The sequence below is a fragment of the Silurus aristotelis genome (assembly GCF_946808225.1).
Source record: "Silurus aristotelis genome assembly, chromosome: 19".
Classification (NCBI taxonomy): Eukaryota; Metazoa; Chordata; class Actinopteri; order Siluriformes; family Siluridae; genus Silurus; species Silurus aristotelis.
In genome coordinates this window covers 10,394,036-10,410,935 of record NC_139592.1, presented here as the reverse complement: position 1 = coordinate 10,410,935, position 16,900 = coordinate 10,394,036, and the positions used below count along the sequence as shown (strand labels likewise).

The 16,900-nt window shown below is 36.8% G+C and overlaps 1 protein-coding gene across 6 annotated transcripts; it reads right to left on the bottom strand.

Annotated features, from left to right (window-relative positions):
- Positions 1-1,037: 1,037 nt before the first annotated feature.
- On the bottom strand, positions 1,038-12,338 carry znf362b (zinc finger protein 362b). 6 transcript variants are annotated; one of them, XM_083570620.1, is made up of 11 exons: positions 12,212-12,338; positions 10,710-10,774; positions 9,864-10,110; positions 9,564-9,668; positions 8,003-8,321; positions 7,523-7,747; positions 6,987-7,065; positions 6,507-6,665; positions 4,561-4,648; positions 3,909-3,933; positions 1,038-1,954 (listed from the first exon to the last, which is right to left on the bottom strand). In XM_083570620.1, exons 2-11 carry the CDS (start codon positions 10,770-10,772, stop codon positions 1,828-1,830), a joined length of 1,437 nt encoding a protein of 478 aa, XP_083426746.1. In that variant the 5' UTR covers positions 10,773-10,774; positions 12,212-12,338; the 3' UTR covers positions 1,038-1,827. The 6 variants fall into 6 exon arrangements, with proteins under 6 accessions (XP_083426746.1, XP_083426750.1, XP_083426745.1 ...); XM_083570624.1 differs by having other exon boundaries at positions 9,864-10,011; XM_083570619.1 differs by lacking the exon at positions 12,212-12,338 and adding an exon at positions 12,054-12,177.
- Positions 12,339-16,900: the final 4,562 nt, after the last annotated feature.

The window sequence follows — 16,900 nt, the reverse complement described above, 5'->3', positions numbered from 1 at the left end:
CCCCAAACACCAAATAGAAAGTTCGCATCTATAAAGCCCAAAGCACAAAGCCTTCATTTGAATATCAGTTCAAAGAACATGCATATGGTATACATGCAAATCTTGTTCTAGCATTTTAATCAGTCACAATCCATCTCCTTTGCCTGAAATACAGTATGTTTTTTTTTTTTAGGAATTATGCCTGTTCCTGAATTTAAAGATCTGTTGAATTTAATAAATAATTGACAATAAACTGAAAGTTAAACAGTATGTTACTATAGCTGCTGTCTCTATTAATAAAAAATGTAGGGGGGGGGGGAATATGTTCCGTGTTACTTTAAGATGTGTTTACTGACAAATGTCCAAATATATTTATAACGTTATATTTTTTAATATTTTTTCCAATTTTATTTACTGATTAAAAAACCCCAAAAAACCTGCTATGCTTCCTTGCATTGCATTGGATAATACAGTTCAAGATTAAAAATGAGGCCACATAAACTGGCAGTTTCTTTTTATTACACTATGCCCAAACCCCATGATAAAGAACTGGTTTCCTCCTCATACTGGTTTTTCCTTTACATTGTCGCCTCTGGCTTGCTCATTAGGGATAAACGTATAGGGACTTATTTCATATTTTTTATATGTATATACGTAATATATTTACTTCTGTAATGCTGCTTTGAGACCATGTCCATGTATTTATCCATTGCTTTTAGATGCAGTTCTGAATCTCACCACTTTATTCATACTGCCTAATGTGGCCTTCATGTTTCACAAAAAAAAGAAATAAAAAAAAAAAAAAAGACTTTTTTCAGTAGGGAATTCATGTGCTCATTACATTGCTAATGTTACATGTAGGTTATTTATGTTCAAGTTCATGGTTTATTCAAGTACTTTTATCGTAAATAATGTAGCTTGCAAAGTTTTACCGTTGGTTCTTTGTGTACTTTGTAAAAACAAAAGCAGTAAACCTAATTTTCTGTCCTATGTTGTTTGTTTTTTTTTTTTTTTGCTACCCGAATTAACCAAAAAAGTTGTAGTTATGTGCACACACATATAACAGTCTGAGTTTATTAAACAAGATAGATACAAAGTGTTCTTGACATTGATATTTTCTAAATTAAATCTCGCTGTATTGTCTGTGCATATTGAATTAAATCTTGGAGACCACAATGCAAGACAAATGAAAATGTAATAATTTCCAGACATATATAACAATGTCATATATTCGTTAACAGTTAATAACAATTACCGTCGGAGAAAGTCCATGCGGAAACATAAAAAAGGCTTAACACTGAATACTGAAAACGTCAACATGGGGGGAGTGAGGGGAAGGAAGTGAGGGGAAGAAATACAACCATCAAGGTGAATATTCAAGGTACAAATAAGTGATAAAAAGAATGGATATTAAAAACAATCAGTACTTACAGAGATAATCATCAATAACTGGAAATACAGATGGAAAACAAAAAAGAAAAAACAAATTGAAAACAAAGTACACTAGCTAAAGCTTGTTATTTGCACTATTAATGATGAATACATGGTATATTTTATAATAAATGTACACATCTCGTTGATATAAAGAGATTTCGGCAAGTGGACAACTGGCTAACGTAATCTGGAGTCCCAGTTAGGATGTATTGTTTGAGAGCTAAATAAAACAGGACTAATGTGCAAAAAAATTGAACATCACAATCAGTTTCTGCCAGTCTTCTAAAAGAAATGTGAAAAGCAACATGGGCAGAACATACTGACTGGGGCTTTGATATGTAAACATGCTTGAGTTTCATTGTACAGCTTTCTACTCAGGTTTTTTTCTTTCTTTCTTTTTTTTTTTTTTTTTTTTTAAACACAATGAGGACATTCATTTGTAGGCCACAGACACACTGAGATGGGATCAAACCAACACTTGAGCCTTGAGAATGAGGAATAGTTGTATACCCCTTTGCTTTCTTGAATTGCAGAGATGTCACTGTATCAGACAAATCACAAAATTACTCCTTTACTTAATGCAACCTCAAAAAAATCAAAATTCTAAATTCAAAAGCAACATTTGGGCCACTTACAAGTTAAAACTGACTATGTTAAATCAGAAAACTGAAGAAATCCATATTTAGACCAGTGTAATTTCGGCCTATTGGAAGCAACAACTTGTGAAATCTGTACACATGCAAAACAGTAACCAAGAAAAACAGCAATAATAAAAATAAAAATAAAAACCTATAAGAACATTTACATGCTGATAGAAACTTTCTGGCGGTTGCCTAAAGGATTTCCACTGAAAAAACAGTACGAGCTTAACAAATGACTGGTATGGTATTACTGATGGAAAACAAAATCTGTTTTTGCTGTTTGAAGTTGTTGCTGTGTTTGACAACATAGAAAGTCAGAATACAGAGTACTGCTTTACTGAACTGCAAAAAAAAAAAAACAATGTTGGGTCACTTTAACTTTACTGTATTTACTATTTTAAGATTTTACAAACAAATGTATACTTTACAATTTCAATTCTTTTATAAAATTTTTTTTTAAATCATTTGCAAACAACCTGTCTGGGCCCACATTCAGGGGAATTTCTTGGAAAAAAAAAAAGAATACTGAATACTAAACATTTGTCCTGTACACTGATCATACGGAATCTATACTTGATTCAAACCAGGATGAGCTTTAACTTATCTCCCCCCACTATAAATCTGGCTGTATGCTAATGTCTATTTTATCAAGATATTTATTGAGAAATAAAATTGAGAAATACACTAGTCAGGCTAGGATTGTGGGTAATATACTGTATGTAAATGTAATCTCTTTTACATCAAATTGAAACTGTATTCATATATATCTAATAGTCTATATTGTAGGCAGTCGAGTGTTTTTCTAGCACTTCAGCTGGCTGGTACTGGATAAATAAACGCTCTTGTTTATCTCAACCCAAACGATTTAACTGAACACAACATTCAGCTGAGAAGTTCTCAAATGTACAATTACGTTCTAATGTGTACTTTATATTGTTTGAGCGAGTCCATTTTAATACTGTTGCTGCTTTATTTCCTTTACTTTTTCCAATTGAAAAGTGTTATTTTTAAGTAAACCCTCACTATAGCTGATCTTCTAAAACTAGACAAAACTTATAATGCATTTACAGGTGAATCTTTTCCATCACTGGCATTCAAAAAAAGGAAAAAGAAAAAAAAAATGTAAGTTTTATCACTACTAGAAAGGTCAGCACTAGGTTGCTGCTTTCTTGTCCTCTAATCCCAAAGCTCTTTGCAGCTTCTCAATCTTTTGTCGAGGTGCATCTACAGTACTTATTTTTACAAGCTTGGAAAAGGCTTTGAGGAGTTACGTACACCCCCTGATTTGCACCGCATCAATACAATAACCCATTTGATGGACAGCGTAAGATGTCGTATGATGAAGTGCTTATAAAAAAAAAAAAAAAAAAAAAAAAAAAAAAAAGCTTTCCTCACAACATTAGGATTGGCTTGAAGGACAGGACAGGAAATCAAAGCGATTTCCATCACATTGCACGATAAAAAGGATACACTGTACATCTGTGATGTAATTCATAGACGAGATTATAATTTTAGAGAGCATCGGGTCATACTGATGCTCTTTGTACATTTTTCTATAGTGCCTCCATAGAAAAATGCCTTAAAGAGATAGTATAAAAATAAAAGGAACTCTTACCACATAACCCCGGTGCACGCCTACTACATTAGAGTTGATAAGGTGTGGGTAAAATGCTTATGTAAGGTGTGTACATAATAAAAGGAAGCTAAAATAATTGATCACCAAGTCTATCATTGTTGTTCTCTGAACACAATGACCACAAATTAATCCCATTAGGTCGAATCAACCTTGCCAAGTTTACACATCACAATATTTTAACTTGCAAAGAAAAAAAAAAAAAAAGAATGATATATTACTTGTTTTTATCCCAATGTCTGATATCTGTTTATCCATGGTTAAAGGAGCATAAAGTGGAGGCATTGTCATATCCACACTAACAATAAACACTTAACCCTGTAAAATCTGATTCTGCCATATGCTTATGAAAAATTTTAAAAATTCAAATAAAGAGACAGAAACTGACAAACAAAACAGCCATGACACTAAAAGACTGTTAGCCCCAAATCAAGGCCTTACGTCCTGTCTGAAAATTTAAACATTTAAGCTGAACTCCAAAGACTGGAAAGTGCTTAAAGCTTATCTTTGGATGCCACCCTAAAACACCCTCAGTAACATAAGAACAAACAAATGAAGAAAAAAAAAAAATCTTTTTGGAATGCATGTCAGTTACACTGGTGTCCGTAGCGAATCAGCAGCAGACACCTTGGTGTTCAGATGGCAGCCAGTCGAGCCGCTACACTAATTTTCGCTAAACAGCTAAATAAAGCAAAAAAAATCTAATAAAATGGCAGACAAGGTGTCCTTTTGAGGACCGCAGTACTGTCTATTCCATTTCTGTCTTCTATTTTCTTTTCTAAACAGAAGATCAGTCTGGCACACAGAATAAGATGAAAAGGTCAAAAGAAGAGCACAGCAAAACTCAGATGAGAGAGACACGTATGGGGATACTGGGAGATTCTGTTCTCTGTGGAGAGTGGTGGCTAACCAGATGTTCCACCACTGTGTGTTTGGACATGTGCTTCATAAGGTAGGTCTCCTAAAAAATAGAGAGAAAAAGAGAGGGAGGAGGAAAACAAGAAAAAGTCAGTTTTGTACAGATCTAGACATACTAAAGTTCCTGAGTGAGCTTTAAAAAGGAAGTGATGAGTGAAACACTTCATTTCTTGAACACAAGCACATCGTGTGTGTTAACTCTGAGTTTTGTCTAAGTTCTGAGACAGTAACAATGTTTCCATCAAGTTTGTATTTCATACTCAATTATACTATTCTTTCATGCTCAATTATACAACTATATAGTATGTATTATCAAAATGCCAATAAAAACCTGGCTACTCATATATATATATATATATATATATATATATATAAATAAAGGACGATTGTATAATAAACAATGTTGAAAAGATGTTTAACCTCAGGGCTATTTCCAGCCTTTTTTGCACCCTATGAAAGATTCCCATTGTCACCCCCAATGGCGCTGCCCTCCCACCACAATGCTTCACCCCCACACCATTCAAATCATTCGCAATCTTCCATAAAAAAATATATAACATTTAATAAGCATTGCAAACATGCCTGAATTGAAGCACGTAAACATGTACTGTACATGAAACTTCAGCAGAAAAATGGTAAAATAAATGGCGAAGGACGGCTGCGCTGCAGGGACCCCCAACTTTTTGTACCCTAGGCGACCGCCTAGCTTACCTATGCCTAGAAACAGTGCTGGTCCTCCTAGAACTATGGAAGCTACAGAATTGCACTGCACCTAGCTATTGCTTAGGGAGTGTGTCCTTTCCTGTCATGAGACCAGGCTTTCACTTGATTGGTAAGTCACAGCTCCACACATTATAGTTCACCAGTAATTCTGGCATTCAGGTGAGCTGGGATGATCTTGCAGACACAAGCAACTCTCAGGACAAGGGCAGTTTTATTGTTAAATGTTTTGTTAGAGCAAAAAAAAAATTTGAATAATAATAATCCATATACTCATGCTGTCCCTTGCATGAAGTTCAGATAGGATTGAATTATTCCGTTCTGTTCATCATTAACTCACTGGGGCAAACTATCATTCTAGGTAATCTGTAGCTAATACAACATGATCCTAGGATAAGCTGGTCGATAGCAGAAATGCTGTTCAGTAAGCAGGGTGGCACCAAACTCCCTTCACACTTCCAGTGGGATTTTGCTATTAACCGTCTGCCAGGGACCTTTAGGCAGGCATTCATTTAACCACCTCTGATAGAGAGCTTCATTTTCATTGAGAAAACTGTGGGGGGACTCCAGATGTGTAGTGATAACAGAAAACTAAACCAGGTCACCAAAAAGGTTAATTATTCCTTGCCTTTTTTTGATTCTGGCACTGGAACATTTTCACTGAGCAAGAATTTGTACAATATTATGTAAGATTGCCTTCTCCATATCCATGGGGTACTAAAAATATATTATGATGCCTCAAGGCTTGGCAAACATCCCAGCTGTTTTCATTTTTCAAGCAAGTGTTCTGATTTCAACAGAATGCTGCAGCAAGATTTGGTGGAGCCAGTCAACTGTGAAAACCATTACATCATAGTGTTTCAATGACCTCATATTCTTGTAACCTGAAGGAGCACTTGGTGCTTAAAAAGTACATGTTGATGTGACTGTTGGACTACAGGCTGTGCATTAACCATTGTGCAGGCAGCGGATTCGCCTCTTTCACTGCATTTTTTTCTTATTAGCTTACTAAATGTATTACTCCTAAAAAATAATGGGAGAAAGAATCCAAATGGAAAACGTTTGTAGTTCCAAATAAAAACACTGTGTTGTATGGTAACACTGCTTAGAACATCCTAACTGCTCTTGTAAAGATTTGATCCCATATCCCTGCTTGCAGAGGTGTGCAGATGATTACTCACTGATGTGTAGGCGCGGCCACACATACTGCAACAGTAGGCTTTAGCGTTTTTCACGGCATGGGCTGACAGGTGGATCTGTAGAGAGGCTGAGTCTGTGTAGGCACGGTAGCAGTTCGGGCACTTGTACGGCTTGTCTTTGTTGTGTTGCCTCTGATGGGACTAAGCAATGAAAGAAAAAAAATGTCTGTCATTTGAGAAAAACACTACCAAAGCAAGCCTTCATTGAAGCAGGTTCTTTTGGTTCTATAGTATTGGGCATATTGGGGTGAAAAGTATGAGAAATGTTGAGTGACAAATTACGTATACTCAGATATGAGTGACAGCCAGCAGTTATAGATCGAATAGAAACAAGACAGTATAAATAATACTACTTTTCATATTTAATTTCCGTTTGTGCTAGTCCAAATTAGTCTACAGTCAATCCCTATTTTTCACTAGTTTTTCGACTAACTATCAGATTTTTATTCCTGTTATACTCACCTGTAAATTCGACAGCTGTGTGAATGCTTTTTCACATCCAACATGGCCGCATTTATAAGGTCTGTCTCCGGTATGAATCCTATATAAATAAAAAAAAGTACATTTTTGTTGAAGAATAAATGCAGTTGGTGTAAACATGAATGCAAGTTTTATAAAAATAAAAAATAAATAAATAAATAAACAAATGGAAATCAAGATGCTTGTGGAATCTTTACCTGACAGACCTAATGCTGATATTAAGCATAGCTGAGGCACAACCGAGTTTTAAGGAAGAAACATTTTTCTGAGAAGCTTATGTCCATTGTGCTCCATGTGATATGGTGCACAGCATCTTAATCACCAGATTATTTAATATTAAATATTTTTAAGTAATTTGTTAATTCAATTTTATTTCACAGCAGTACTTTTGTGTAAAACTAAAAACTTTCCTTTGAATTTGTACTTCTTGTTGTGACAGGCCAAGTACTAATGAGACAATACTGTTCTGTTATTTCTCATCCGGGCCTCAAGGGAGCTGTTTTGTCAGTATAACTGACCTGGTATGCTGTTGCAGGTGAGAGAGCTGGCGGAAAGAGTTCTCACAGTAGGAACAGTGGTAAGGTTTGATCCCTAAGTGAATCCGCAGGTGCTGCGCTAGATACGAAGCATTGGCAAAAGACTTGGAACAGTGAGGACACTTATGCGGTTTGGCCTCCGTGTGGGACTTGGAATGGATCTGCATCTCTGACTTGTTGAAGAAGGTGAGAGGACATACTTTACACCTGCACAGAATAGACACCGACAAAAGTCAAGCAATTGCTATAGTCTTTACAGGGAAACACAGTCAGTATGGCATTGCATAGTACACACAGTAAGTCGGACACAAACTACACAGTCATGTTCAATAAAGGAAAGGAAAACAACCACTTAATTTGCATACAAAATTATCATATCTATTGACTAGTTAAATAAACTATATATTGGTCATCAGGATTTCCAGTAAGGGATGTCATCTATAATATCTATTAGTACTAGACCTGTAAGTTTTCCCCTCTTTTGCGATGGTGACTGACTGGTCAGGGCCCGATGCCAGAATAGGGTAGGGCACTACCAGCAGGGGGCCTGTGTTGTTTTCTGCTTTGATCTTCTTGCGTCCACGTAGGGGTTTGGGCTGTGGCCCCAGCATCCCCGCCAAGCCTGCGTTCTTCACCTGATCCATGCCAGGAGCACTGCCCAGGCCTGAAATGACATTCAGAGAGGATGCTGGTCCTAGTCGGCTCTGACTGTTGGATGTGGTAGTGGACGTCATGGCCTGCGAAGTGCTGTGGCTGTCTGCACGAGAAGTAGGTGCCAGACCTGAATTTAAACAAGTAGAACATATGTAGAGATTTGGTATTTAAACACTGCTTTCTTTTGTTAGCTTTTACTTCAGGTAATCGCTAACAGTATCAGGAATACTTCCATCTTCACAATTACAATTATTATATGGTTGTGAGTTTCCAATTGGCTAAGATTTGCTACTGTTAGACCTTTCAAAACAGTCTTAAATCAATACCTTCTATTGGCTCAAATGTCTGCTTTAATAATGCCTCCAGCACCAAGGATGGATCCCAAATAAGCTGCCAACTGAATGGCAATAAAGAGTTTACTCCCTTCATATATCTGTACTTGACATGCTGACAAAATGCATTATAGAAGGGGTATGCAGTATAGAAGTATGTACTATGGTCTATAAGTGTAATACCTCATCAAGACTCACTTCAGCATAAGAGTCAGCACCTAAAATTTTTGGGCAGTGAACAACTGATGGATGTCCATAGCTGAGAAGGTCCGCTTCCCACGGACTACGATGTTCCATCAATAGTCTTATTAGGCCAAAAGGAATAAAAATTATATCAAATGGGATGACTGGCTGAGAACCTGAACTAACTCACCCTAAATAACACAAACAGCCAGGCCTTTGGTTAAAAATGAGTGGAGTTGTGGGTTTTCCTAACAGTCACAAAAGACATCTAACCCCAGAACTTAGTCAAGTGGCCAGGATGCTGGCAAGTGGCTTGGACCTTCATACCCTCGAATAGGGTCCACATAGGGTGCCTTTCTGGGTAGGAAGAAAACAAACACCTGCTCCTTTTACTTCATATCTTTACTGCATGTGAGGGTTACCAAGGGGCCTGGCTTAGATACACAGGTGTAACTGTAATGTGCTTTTTCTGTCAGACCAGAGAGATTGGCCTAGAAGGAACGTTTCATCCGCAAGAGAACCCATGGTTTACCCATGGAATACTATGCTACAATTAAAACTCAATAAATGTGACAGACAGGCATGTTTAAAATAAAGTAGAGAGTAATGTTAAGGTTGCAAGAAAATACATGTTTACTGAAAAGGGTGAGCTTGGTCAAGTTTTATATGCCTGCAGTCAGGACACGTCCTTTCTCAGGATTAAATACCCATTCCTAAAAGACTAAATTTGCATTTGTTTCTATTATGGTCAGGCACAGGCGTTCCTCCCATCGCTAGTTCTCAGAGAGCACATAAAAAAAATAAAAAATGAAGTCAACCAACATAGCTTCAGAAATGAAAAAGATTACCTATACCTGAACGATGGTTTGCTCTAGCAGCCTGATCCACAGCTTGGCGCATGTGCCAGTCTTCCCATAATCCTTTAGCCTTCACAGCTGCCTTGTCATCCATGGTCATTTCTTGATCACAGAAACAGAACAAAGAAAAACACCATGCACCATTAATGCTGATAACATATCCACATGCAATATATTACAAACAGCCCCCAATGGTTCTGTGATAAATAACACCTACAAAGTACAAAACCATTCTCTGAAATCCAGAAATATACTATACACTGCTGTCGTCAAAGTGTCATACAACAGGTTCAGTACCTGGAACAGTACTGGAGGCTGGACGTGCATGCAGGGCAATGTCGGGTTGGGTGGAGTTGTGGGCCTGCAGACTCTGCACTTGCTGCAGTTTGGGAATTTGCATCATGTGCTGCGCGGCTTCCGAGGGCGGCGAGGCCACCAGCAGCGTCTGCTGAGAGGGAAGAGTGGTGGGTGGCAAATGCGCAGGTCTGATCTTTTCTGCCATCAGCTGCTCTTTGATCTTGTCGATTAGTACCAGGTTATCCAGCTGTAAGAATCATTGGTTATCCTCAAACTGGGGACATTATTTAAAAAATAAAATAATAAAATACTAAATTAATAAATTGAAATAAATAAATAAATAAATAAAAAATACTAAGATCTATGACCATATGCTAGGAGATCTTTATTGCATATGTTTGCATATGTATGCAAGTCATAATGTAAGTGGCATGTGTTTTGCAATATCCATGGTGGTTCATTGTAGGACGATCCAAAATAGTAAGAGCTGATAAGAAAGCAGATGGCAGACAATACCAAGTAAACCGTACATAATCTACCCATCAAACATTTATTTTGATTTTAAAGCAATTTATATTAATGTAACTTGTTACCTGAGATTTATTAATATATAATAAGCAGTGTATTAGTCACACACAGGTAAGTTTAGAGAATTATAACCCACATTATAACATGTAATACACAGGTGAGTTAATTATTAATAGTTAATTATAAGTAAATTATACAATCTAGAACATTTTTTGTCACATTTAAAAAAATCTAACAAATTTAAAAAATCTGATGACTAAAATGAATGTTGAGAATTTGACAGTGCAAGTTGAAATGATTTGAAAGGTAAAGTCTCACCTGAGCAGGCATAGAGGGAGGTGGTGGCCAGAAATAAGGATTATTGAATCTAGGTTCTGCCATGCCTTGAAGGGAAGAAAAGTATATATATATTTAAAAAAAAAGTGAAATATTAAAGTGTACAGTGCGAAATTTGTATTTGTACATTATGCAAAAATGAATCCAAAATTCTTTGACATCTATGTCTTCACCATTTCACAGGCAAATTTTAGATGCCATCATTTTTAATCCTGGTTTGGATTCATCAGTAAACGCTGACCAACTTTATTTCTCTTACTCAACTACTTCAAACTCTGGTTTGGTTAGAAATCAATTTCTTGCATCAGATTTCACCTTTTTTTCTACCTTTTAAAAAATGGCTCAGTAATGAAAAAGTTCTGATCAGGTAAATTGGATGTTGCTGTCAACCAGAAGTTTCTAATAGTTGCTCTGATATAAAAATGACTTACTTTAGCACAAATGTAATAAGCACAAAAACTGCACAATATGCAATCCAAAATCCTACTATTACAACCGTAACACAACAGTCAGCATTTCACGTGACACGATTACTTTTATTATAATGATTTATTTCACCAGCATGTCCAGTCTTTGATTCATATAAATGTAACAGACCACCAAAGAAACATTCAACTGAAAGAAAAGTGATCTAAATATTGTAGTTATGTGGGATAAAAAAATCAAAAAGCTTAAACCTAATAAATGATTCACAAATGACATATTGTGTATTGTGAGAACTGATTCCAGTTTATGGGGGTGTGTTCAAGGGGATTTCGACAATTCCCAAATATACACAGCAACTGATGTGCACTTATAGAGCAAAATAATAATAAATTCGTCCAGGGTGTACATTTGTGGCGTGAATGTCAAATTTGTAGATGTCAAAGTTGCAGAACTTTTTCCAGGATTGTGTGAAAGTAGTCATTAATGAGTAAGTCGGCGCTGATGAGTAAAAAAATAAACCCTGATGCAGGCCTTCTCAGACTTTTACCCAAAAATGAGACAAAAGAAAAAAAAAATGGCAGCCTGTCTTATTTTCATATGGAACGACGCCATATTTCACACACCCTTCTCATTTGACACTGGCTCTATGCTTTAACAGGGACAACGTCCGAAGTGCTAATGTGTGTATTTGTTTACACAGATTTGCACCTTTGAATTGCCCGGCCCCTTTGAAAAAAAAAATGACACTTCCTACAACAATCATGCCGTGCAGGGGGGGAAGAAAATGGCTTACAAACGCTGCGGCGTGCTCACAGCTGGAACCGGACAGCGTCCGCGTTAACGAGCGCGTTATAACGCTGCATAGTATAACGCGCACGGAAAAGATTTTTTTTTTTTTACCGCTGCAGACGGAGATTCGCATAATGACGTCTGGGGGCGAATTTAGCATGCCGATGCCCACATAAAAGACAATTCTTCTGCGCCGAGGAAAGCCCTTCGTGCCAGTGAAACTGGGGGGGAATAGGAAAGGAGGAATGAAAAAAATGGTGCACACAAACCTTGTGCTCGGACTGCAGTTTCCCTCGCAGGAGAAGCTTAATATTAAAAAAAAAAAAAAAAAAAAAAAAAAACCCTAAAAGACCTCGGTGTTCTTTCTGTGCGCCTCCACGCTGCAGCGCTTCCGGGTCGCCCAGTGTTCACTTCTGGTGCTTCCCACAGAGCCGTGAACGCTCCCAGAGTGTAGAGACTACAGTGCACTGGGTGCTCCGAGTGAGCACAGCCTTTCCTCATATTCACAACAATCAAACTAGCAAATCATTCTTATGTAGCAATATGCATAAAGAAAATCAAGTGTGTTGAACGAGTTAGTGTGGTGCCTTTTTTTCTTTTACTTTTTGTCATTATGTTTCTATCATGCAATAAATATACAGTATGTTCTGGTATACAGTCATATCAGTCTATTCACAGAAGTATCATTAGTACCAGCACACCTAAAGCATTAATGACAACAACATATCTTGCTTTTGAGCGCTTTTCAAGAGAAAAAAAAATGTGCCAAAAGGACAGAACACCATGATTGAAGTGGTTCTTGGGACATGAATCATGTGCTTCCATGGAACTGAACTTAGTTTGTTTCTTTGACTTGGCATTATAACTTTTAACATTGTTATCAAATGTGTTACTTTTGATAATTGGCCGCAACATCATCCATTTAAATAGTGGAGTATAAGCTATATAAGATTATACAATACAATTTAGTTGTTTGTTTTTTTGTTTTCTTTTTCTTTAATAAAACTGCTCCCTTTAAACTTTCACATAAATAAAAATAAAAATGTATTTGTGTTCAAATGCATGTAAGTCCAAAGTACTAGGATTTATTATTGCTATAATGTCTTATCATTTTTGACTCTTTGCTTATTTAGCGCAGTTTATGTGAAAAGACTTTGTTACTCTTAGTACACCAATCTACTAATAAAATTACATTAATTAGTCAGACACTGATTGATTAAGATTATAACAAGCAAAAAAAAATATCTTTTTTAAAACTACTATAAAAAAATTTTTTATAGCACAAATAAGGCCACAGGCGTTGTGGTGTTTTTTTTTTATTTATCAGTTATTACTCTCAAAATGTTATGTTTGCTGTTAAACTGATGCTGAACTGTATGTTTGTACTAAATAAATATCATCTGAAGGAAATCAAAACAAGTTAAAAAAAAACAAAGTGCACGCTCTACTCTGATTGGTGGCTTGCTGTGTGCTTGACCAGTTAAGTTTTTATCCACTCATCAATAAAAAGTAACGACTGATTTCGCAAAATGTAATTGAGTACAAAGTAATAGATTTGACTTTAAAATGTAGTGAAATAAAAGTCTTCCCAAATAGAAATACTTGAAGTAAAGTACAGATACGCAAAAAAAGCTACTTAATTACTGTAATGAATTCATTTTACTTTGTTACTGTCCACCACTGGGGAAAAAAAAAAAAAAAAACACAGCTTGTCACATTATGTAGAAACCAGAAAAGCAAACAAAAAGAGTCCCTTTTAAAAACATGTTGCAGAAAATATTAATGATGACAAGTTTTTTTGTTAAATAAGCAACATTTGTTAGAATGTAAAGTGTCCACCTTACAAGTTCTGTAAACATTTATTAGAACAAGCAAATGAATAGAAACCTTTCGTTTTACAACTAAGCTAATGGAGGTGGTAGCTCAGTGATTCAGCCATTGGACTTTGGATTGAAAGGTCAAAAGTTCAAATCCCACCAACAAGCTGCCACTGCTGGGCCCTTGAGCCAGGCCCTCAAGGCTATGGAAGAAAATTAACACCTTCTGAAACATTAGATTTAGATCTCTTGCATCAACAAATGTTGATCCATTGTGTATCTACTTTGTGTCTTGTTGCCGTGCTCAGTCTTGCTATGGTATGACCTATGGCATGAAACTTTCAAAAACTTACCTAAGCAGAGTTTGCCTGTTCAAGTTTGCTCAGTCAGGTTTAAGCCTCCTTTACAGCTGTTTCTGTTTTAGTTAATGACTCAACCTATATATGAAATTGGTGATCATTAGCACCTTCTTGGTATCATTGGTTAATCATACACCAGACCCTGAGCAAATCTATAACATGTGCAGTAGTAAGAATTAAAAGGCAAAGAGTAGTCACACCAAATATTGATTTAGAGTTATTTACTCTCCTGTTCATTTACTGTCCTTGTTGTTTATTTATAAAAATAATTTATTAACTCTCTGACTGAGCTTCAGAAATCTTGTGTGAAGATGTGACAAAGTTCCAGAAGGACAATCAACACTGCAGCCATCCACCAATCTGGGCTTTATGGCATTGTGTCTAGATGGAAGCACCTCCTCAGTGCAAAACACATGGCAGCCTGCTGAAGTTTAAAAAAAAAAAAAAAAAAAGCACCTGAAGGACTATCAGACTATGAGGAACAAGATTCTCTTGTCTTGTAGGGCGACTAAATTTATTTAAGTAATTATTATTATTTATTTTTTTATAATTTTTTTTATTACTTAATACATTATATTGTATACAGTATTTTGAATATTTAAATTTGTTTTAGTAAATTTTATTGTTTATTTGATAGTATTTATAGCTCTTACATCATTAGGAGATATGCGTAGTCAATAACGAACACAGTAAAAACTTACGAACGGTCGTTCGGAACTTAACTCGTTCGTAAGGTGGGGAGCGTCTGTATTGCATAAAGGGTCTAAATACTTATGTACATGTGAAAATTTTTTACTTTACATTTAGAGATTACAAATTTACAGATATTTCTAGAATTCTGTTTTCACTTTGTATATATACAGTGAGGAAAATAAGTATTTGAACACCCTGCTATTTTGCAAGTTCTCCCACTTAGAAATCATGGAGGGGTCTGAAATTGTCATCGTAGGTGCATGTCCACTGTGAGAGGCATAATCTAAAAAAAAAAAATCCAGAAATCACAATATATGATTTTTAAACTATTTATTTGTATGATACAGCTGCAAATAAGTATTTGAACATCTGAGAAAGTCAATGTTTGGTACAGTAGCCTTTGTTTGCAATTACAGAGGTCAAACGTTTCCTGTAGTTTTTCACCAGGTTTGCACACACTGCAGGAGGGATTTTGGCCCACTCCTCCACACAGATCTTCTCTAGATCAGTCAGGTTTCTGGCCTGTTACTGAGAAACACGGAGTTTGAGCTCCCTCCAAAGATTCTCTATTGGGTTTAGGTCTGGAGACTGGCTAGGCCACGCCAGAACCTTGATATGCTTCTTACAGAGCCACTCCTTGGTTATCCTGGCTGTGTGCTTCGGGTCATTGTCATGTTGGAAGACCCAGCCTCGACCCATCTTCAATGCTCTAACTGAGGGAAGGAGGTTGTTCCCCAAAATCTCGCAATACATGGCCCCGGTCATCCTTTCCTTAATACAGTGCAGTCACCCTGTCCCATGTGCAGAAAAACACCCCCAAAGCATGATGCTACCACCCCCATGCTTCACAGTAGGGATGGTGTTCTTGGGATGGTACTCATCATTCTTCTTCCTCCAAACACGTTTAGTGGAATTATGACCCAAAAGTTCTATTTTGGTCTCATCTGACCACATGACTTTCTCCCATGACTCCTCTGGATCATCCAAATGGTCATTGGCAAACTTAAGACGTGCCTGGACATGTGCTGGTTTAAGCAGGGGAACCTTCCGTGCCATGCATGATTTCAAACCATGACGTCTTAGTGTATTACCAACAGTAACCTTGGAAACGGTGGTCCCAGCTCTTTTCAGGTCACTGACCAGCTCCTCCCGTGTAGTTCTGGGCTGATTTCTCACCTTCCTTAGGATCATTGAGACCCTACGAGGTGAGATCTTGCATGGAGCCCCAGTCTGAGGGAGATTGACAGTCATGTTTAGCTTCTTCCATTTTCTAATGATTGCTCCAACAGTGGACCTTTTTTCACCAAACTGCTTGGCAATTTCCCCGTAGCCCTTTCCAGCCTTTTGGAGGTGTACAATTTTGTCTCTAGTGTCTTTGGACAGCTCTTTGGTCTTGGCCATGTTAGTAGTTGGATTCTTACTGATTGTATGGGGTGGACAGGTGTCTTTATGCAGCTAACGACCTCAAACAGGTGCATCTAATTTAGGATAATAAATGTAGTGGAGGTGTACATTTTAAAGGCAGACTAACAGGTCTTTGAGGGTCAGAATTCTAGCTGATAGACAGGTGTTCAAATACTTATTTGCAGCTGTATCATACAAATAAATAGTTTAAAAATCATATATTGTGATTTCTGGATTTTTTTTTTAGATTATGTCTCTCACAGTGGACATGCACCTACGATGACAATTTCAGACCCCGCCATGATTTCTAAGTGGGAGAACTTGCAAAATAGCAGGGTGTTCAAATACTTATTTTCCTCATTGTATATATATATATATATATATATATATATATATATACACACACACACACACACACACACACACACACACACACACACACACACACACACACACACACATACACACACTTAGCTTCCATTAGTGGAGTGTCCTAAAGTTCACAAAAAGAAAGGATGTTCTTCTGTGACCAAATTTTACCATCCAAACCTACTATCTTCTTCTAAAACACCTGTTAAGAGCTCTGATTGGAGTTGTTGGTTTGACGTATTTTCCTGTCACATTCTGAGAATTTTTTTTTTACTTCATCACCACATATAGTTTCAAGTCCTCAAGACAAAACTTC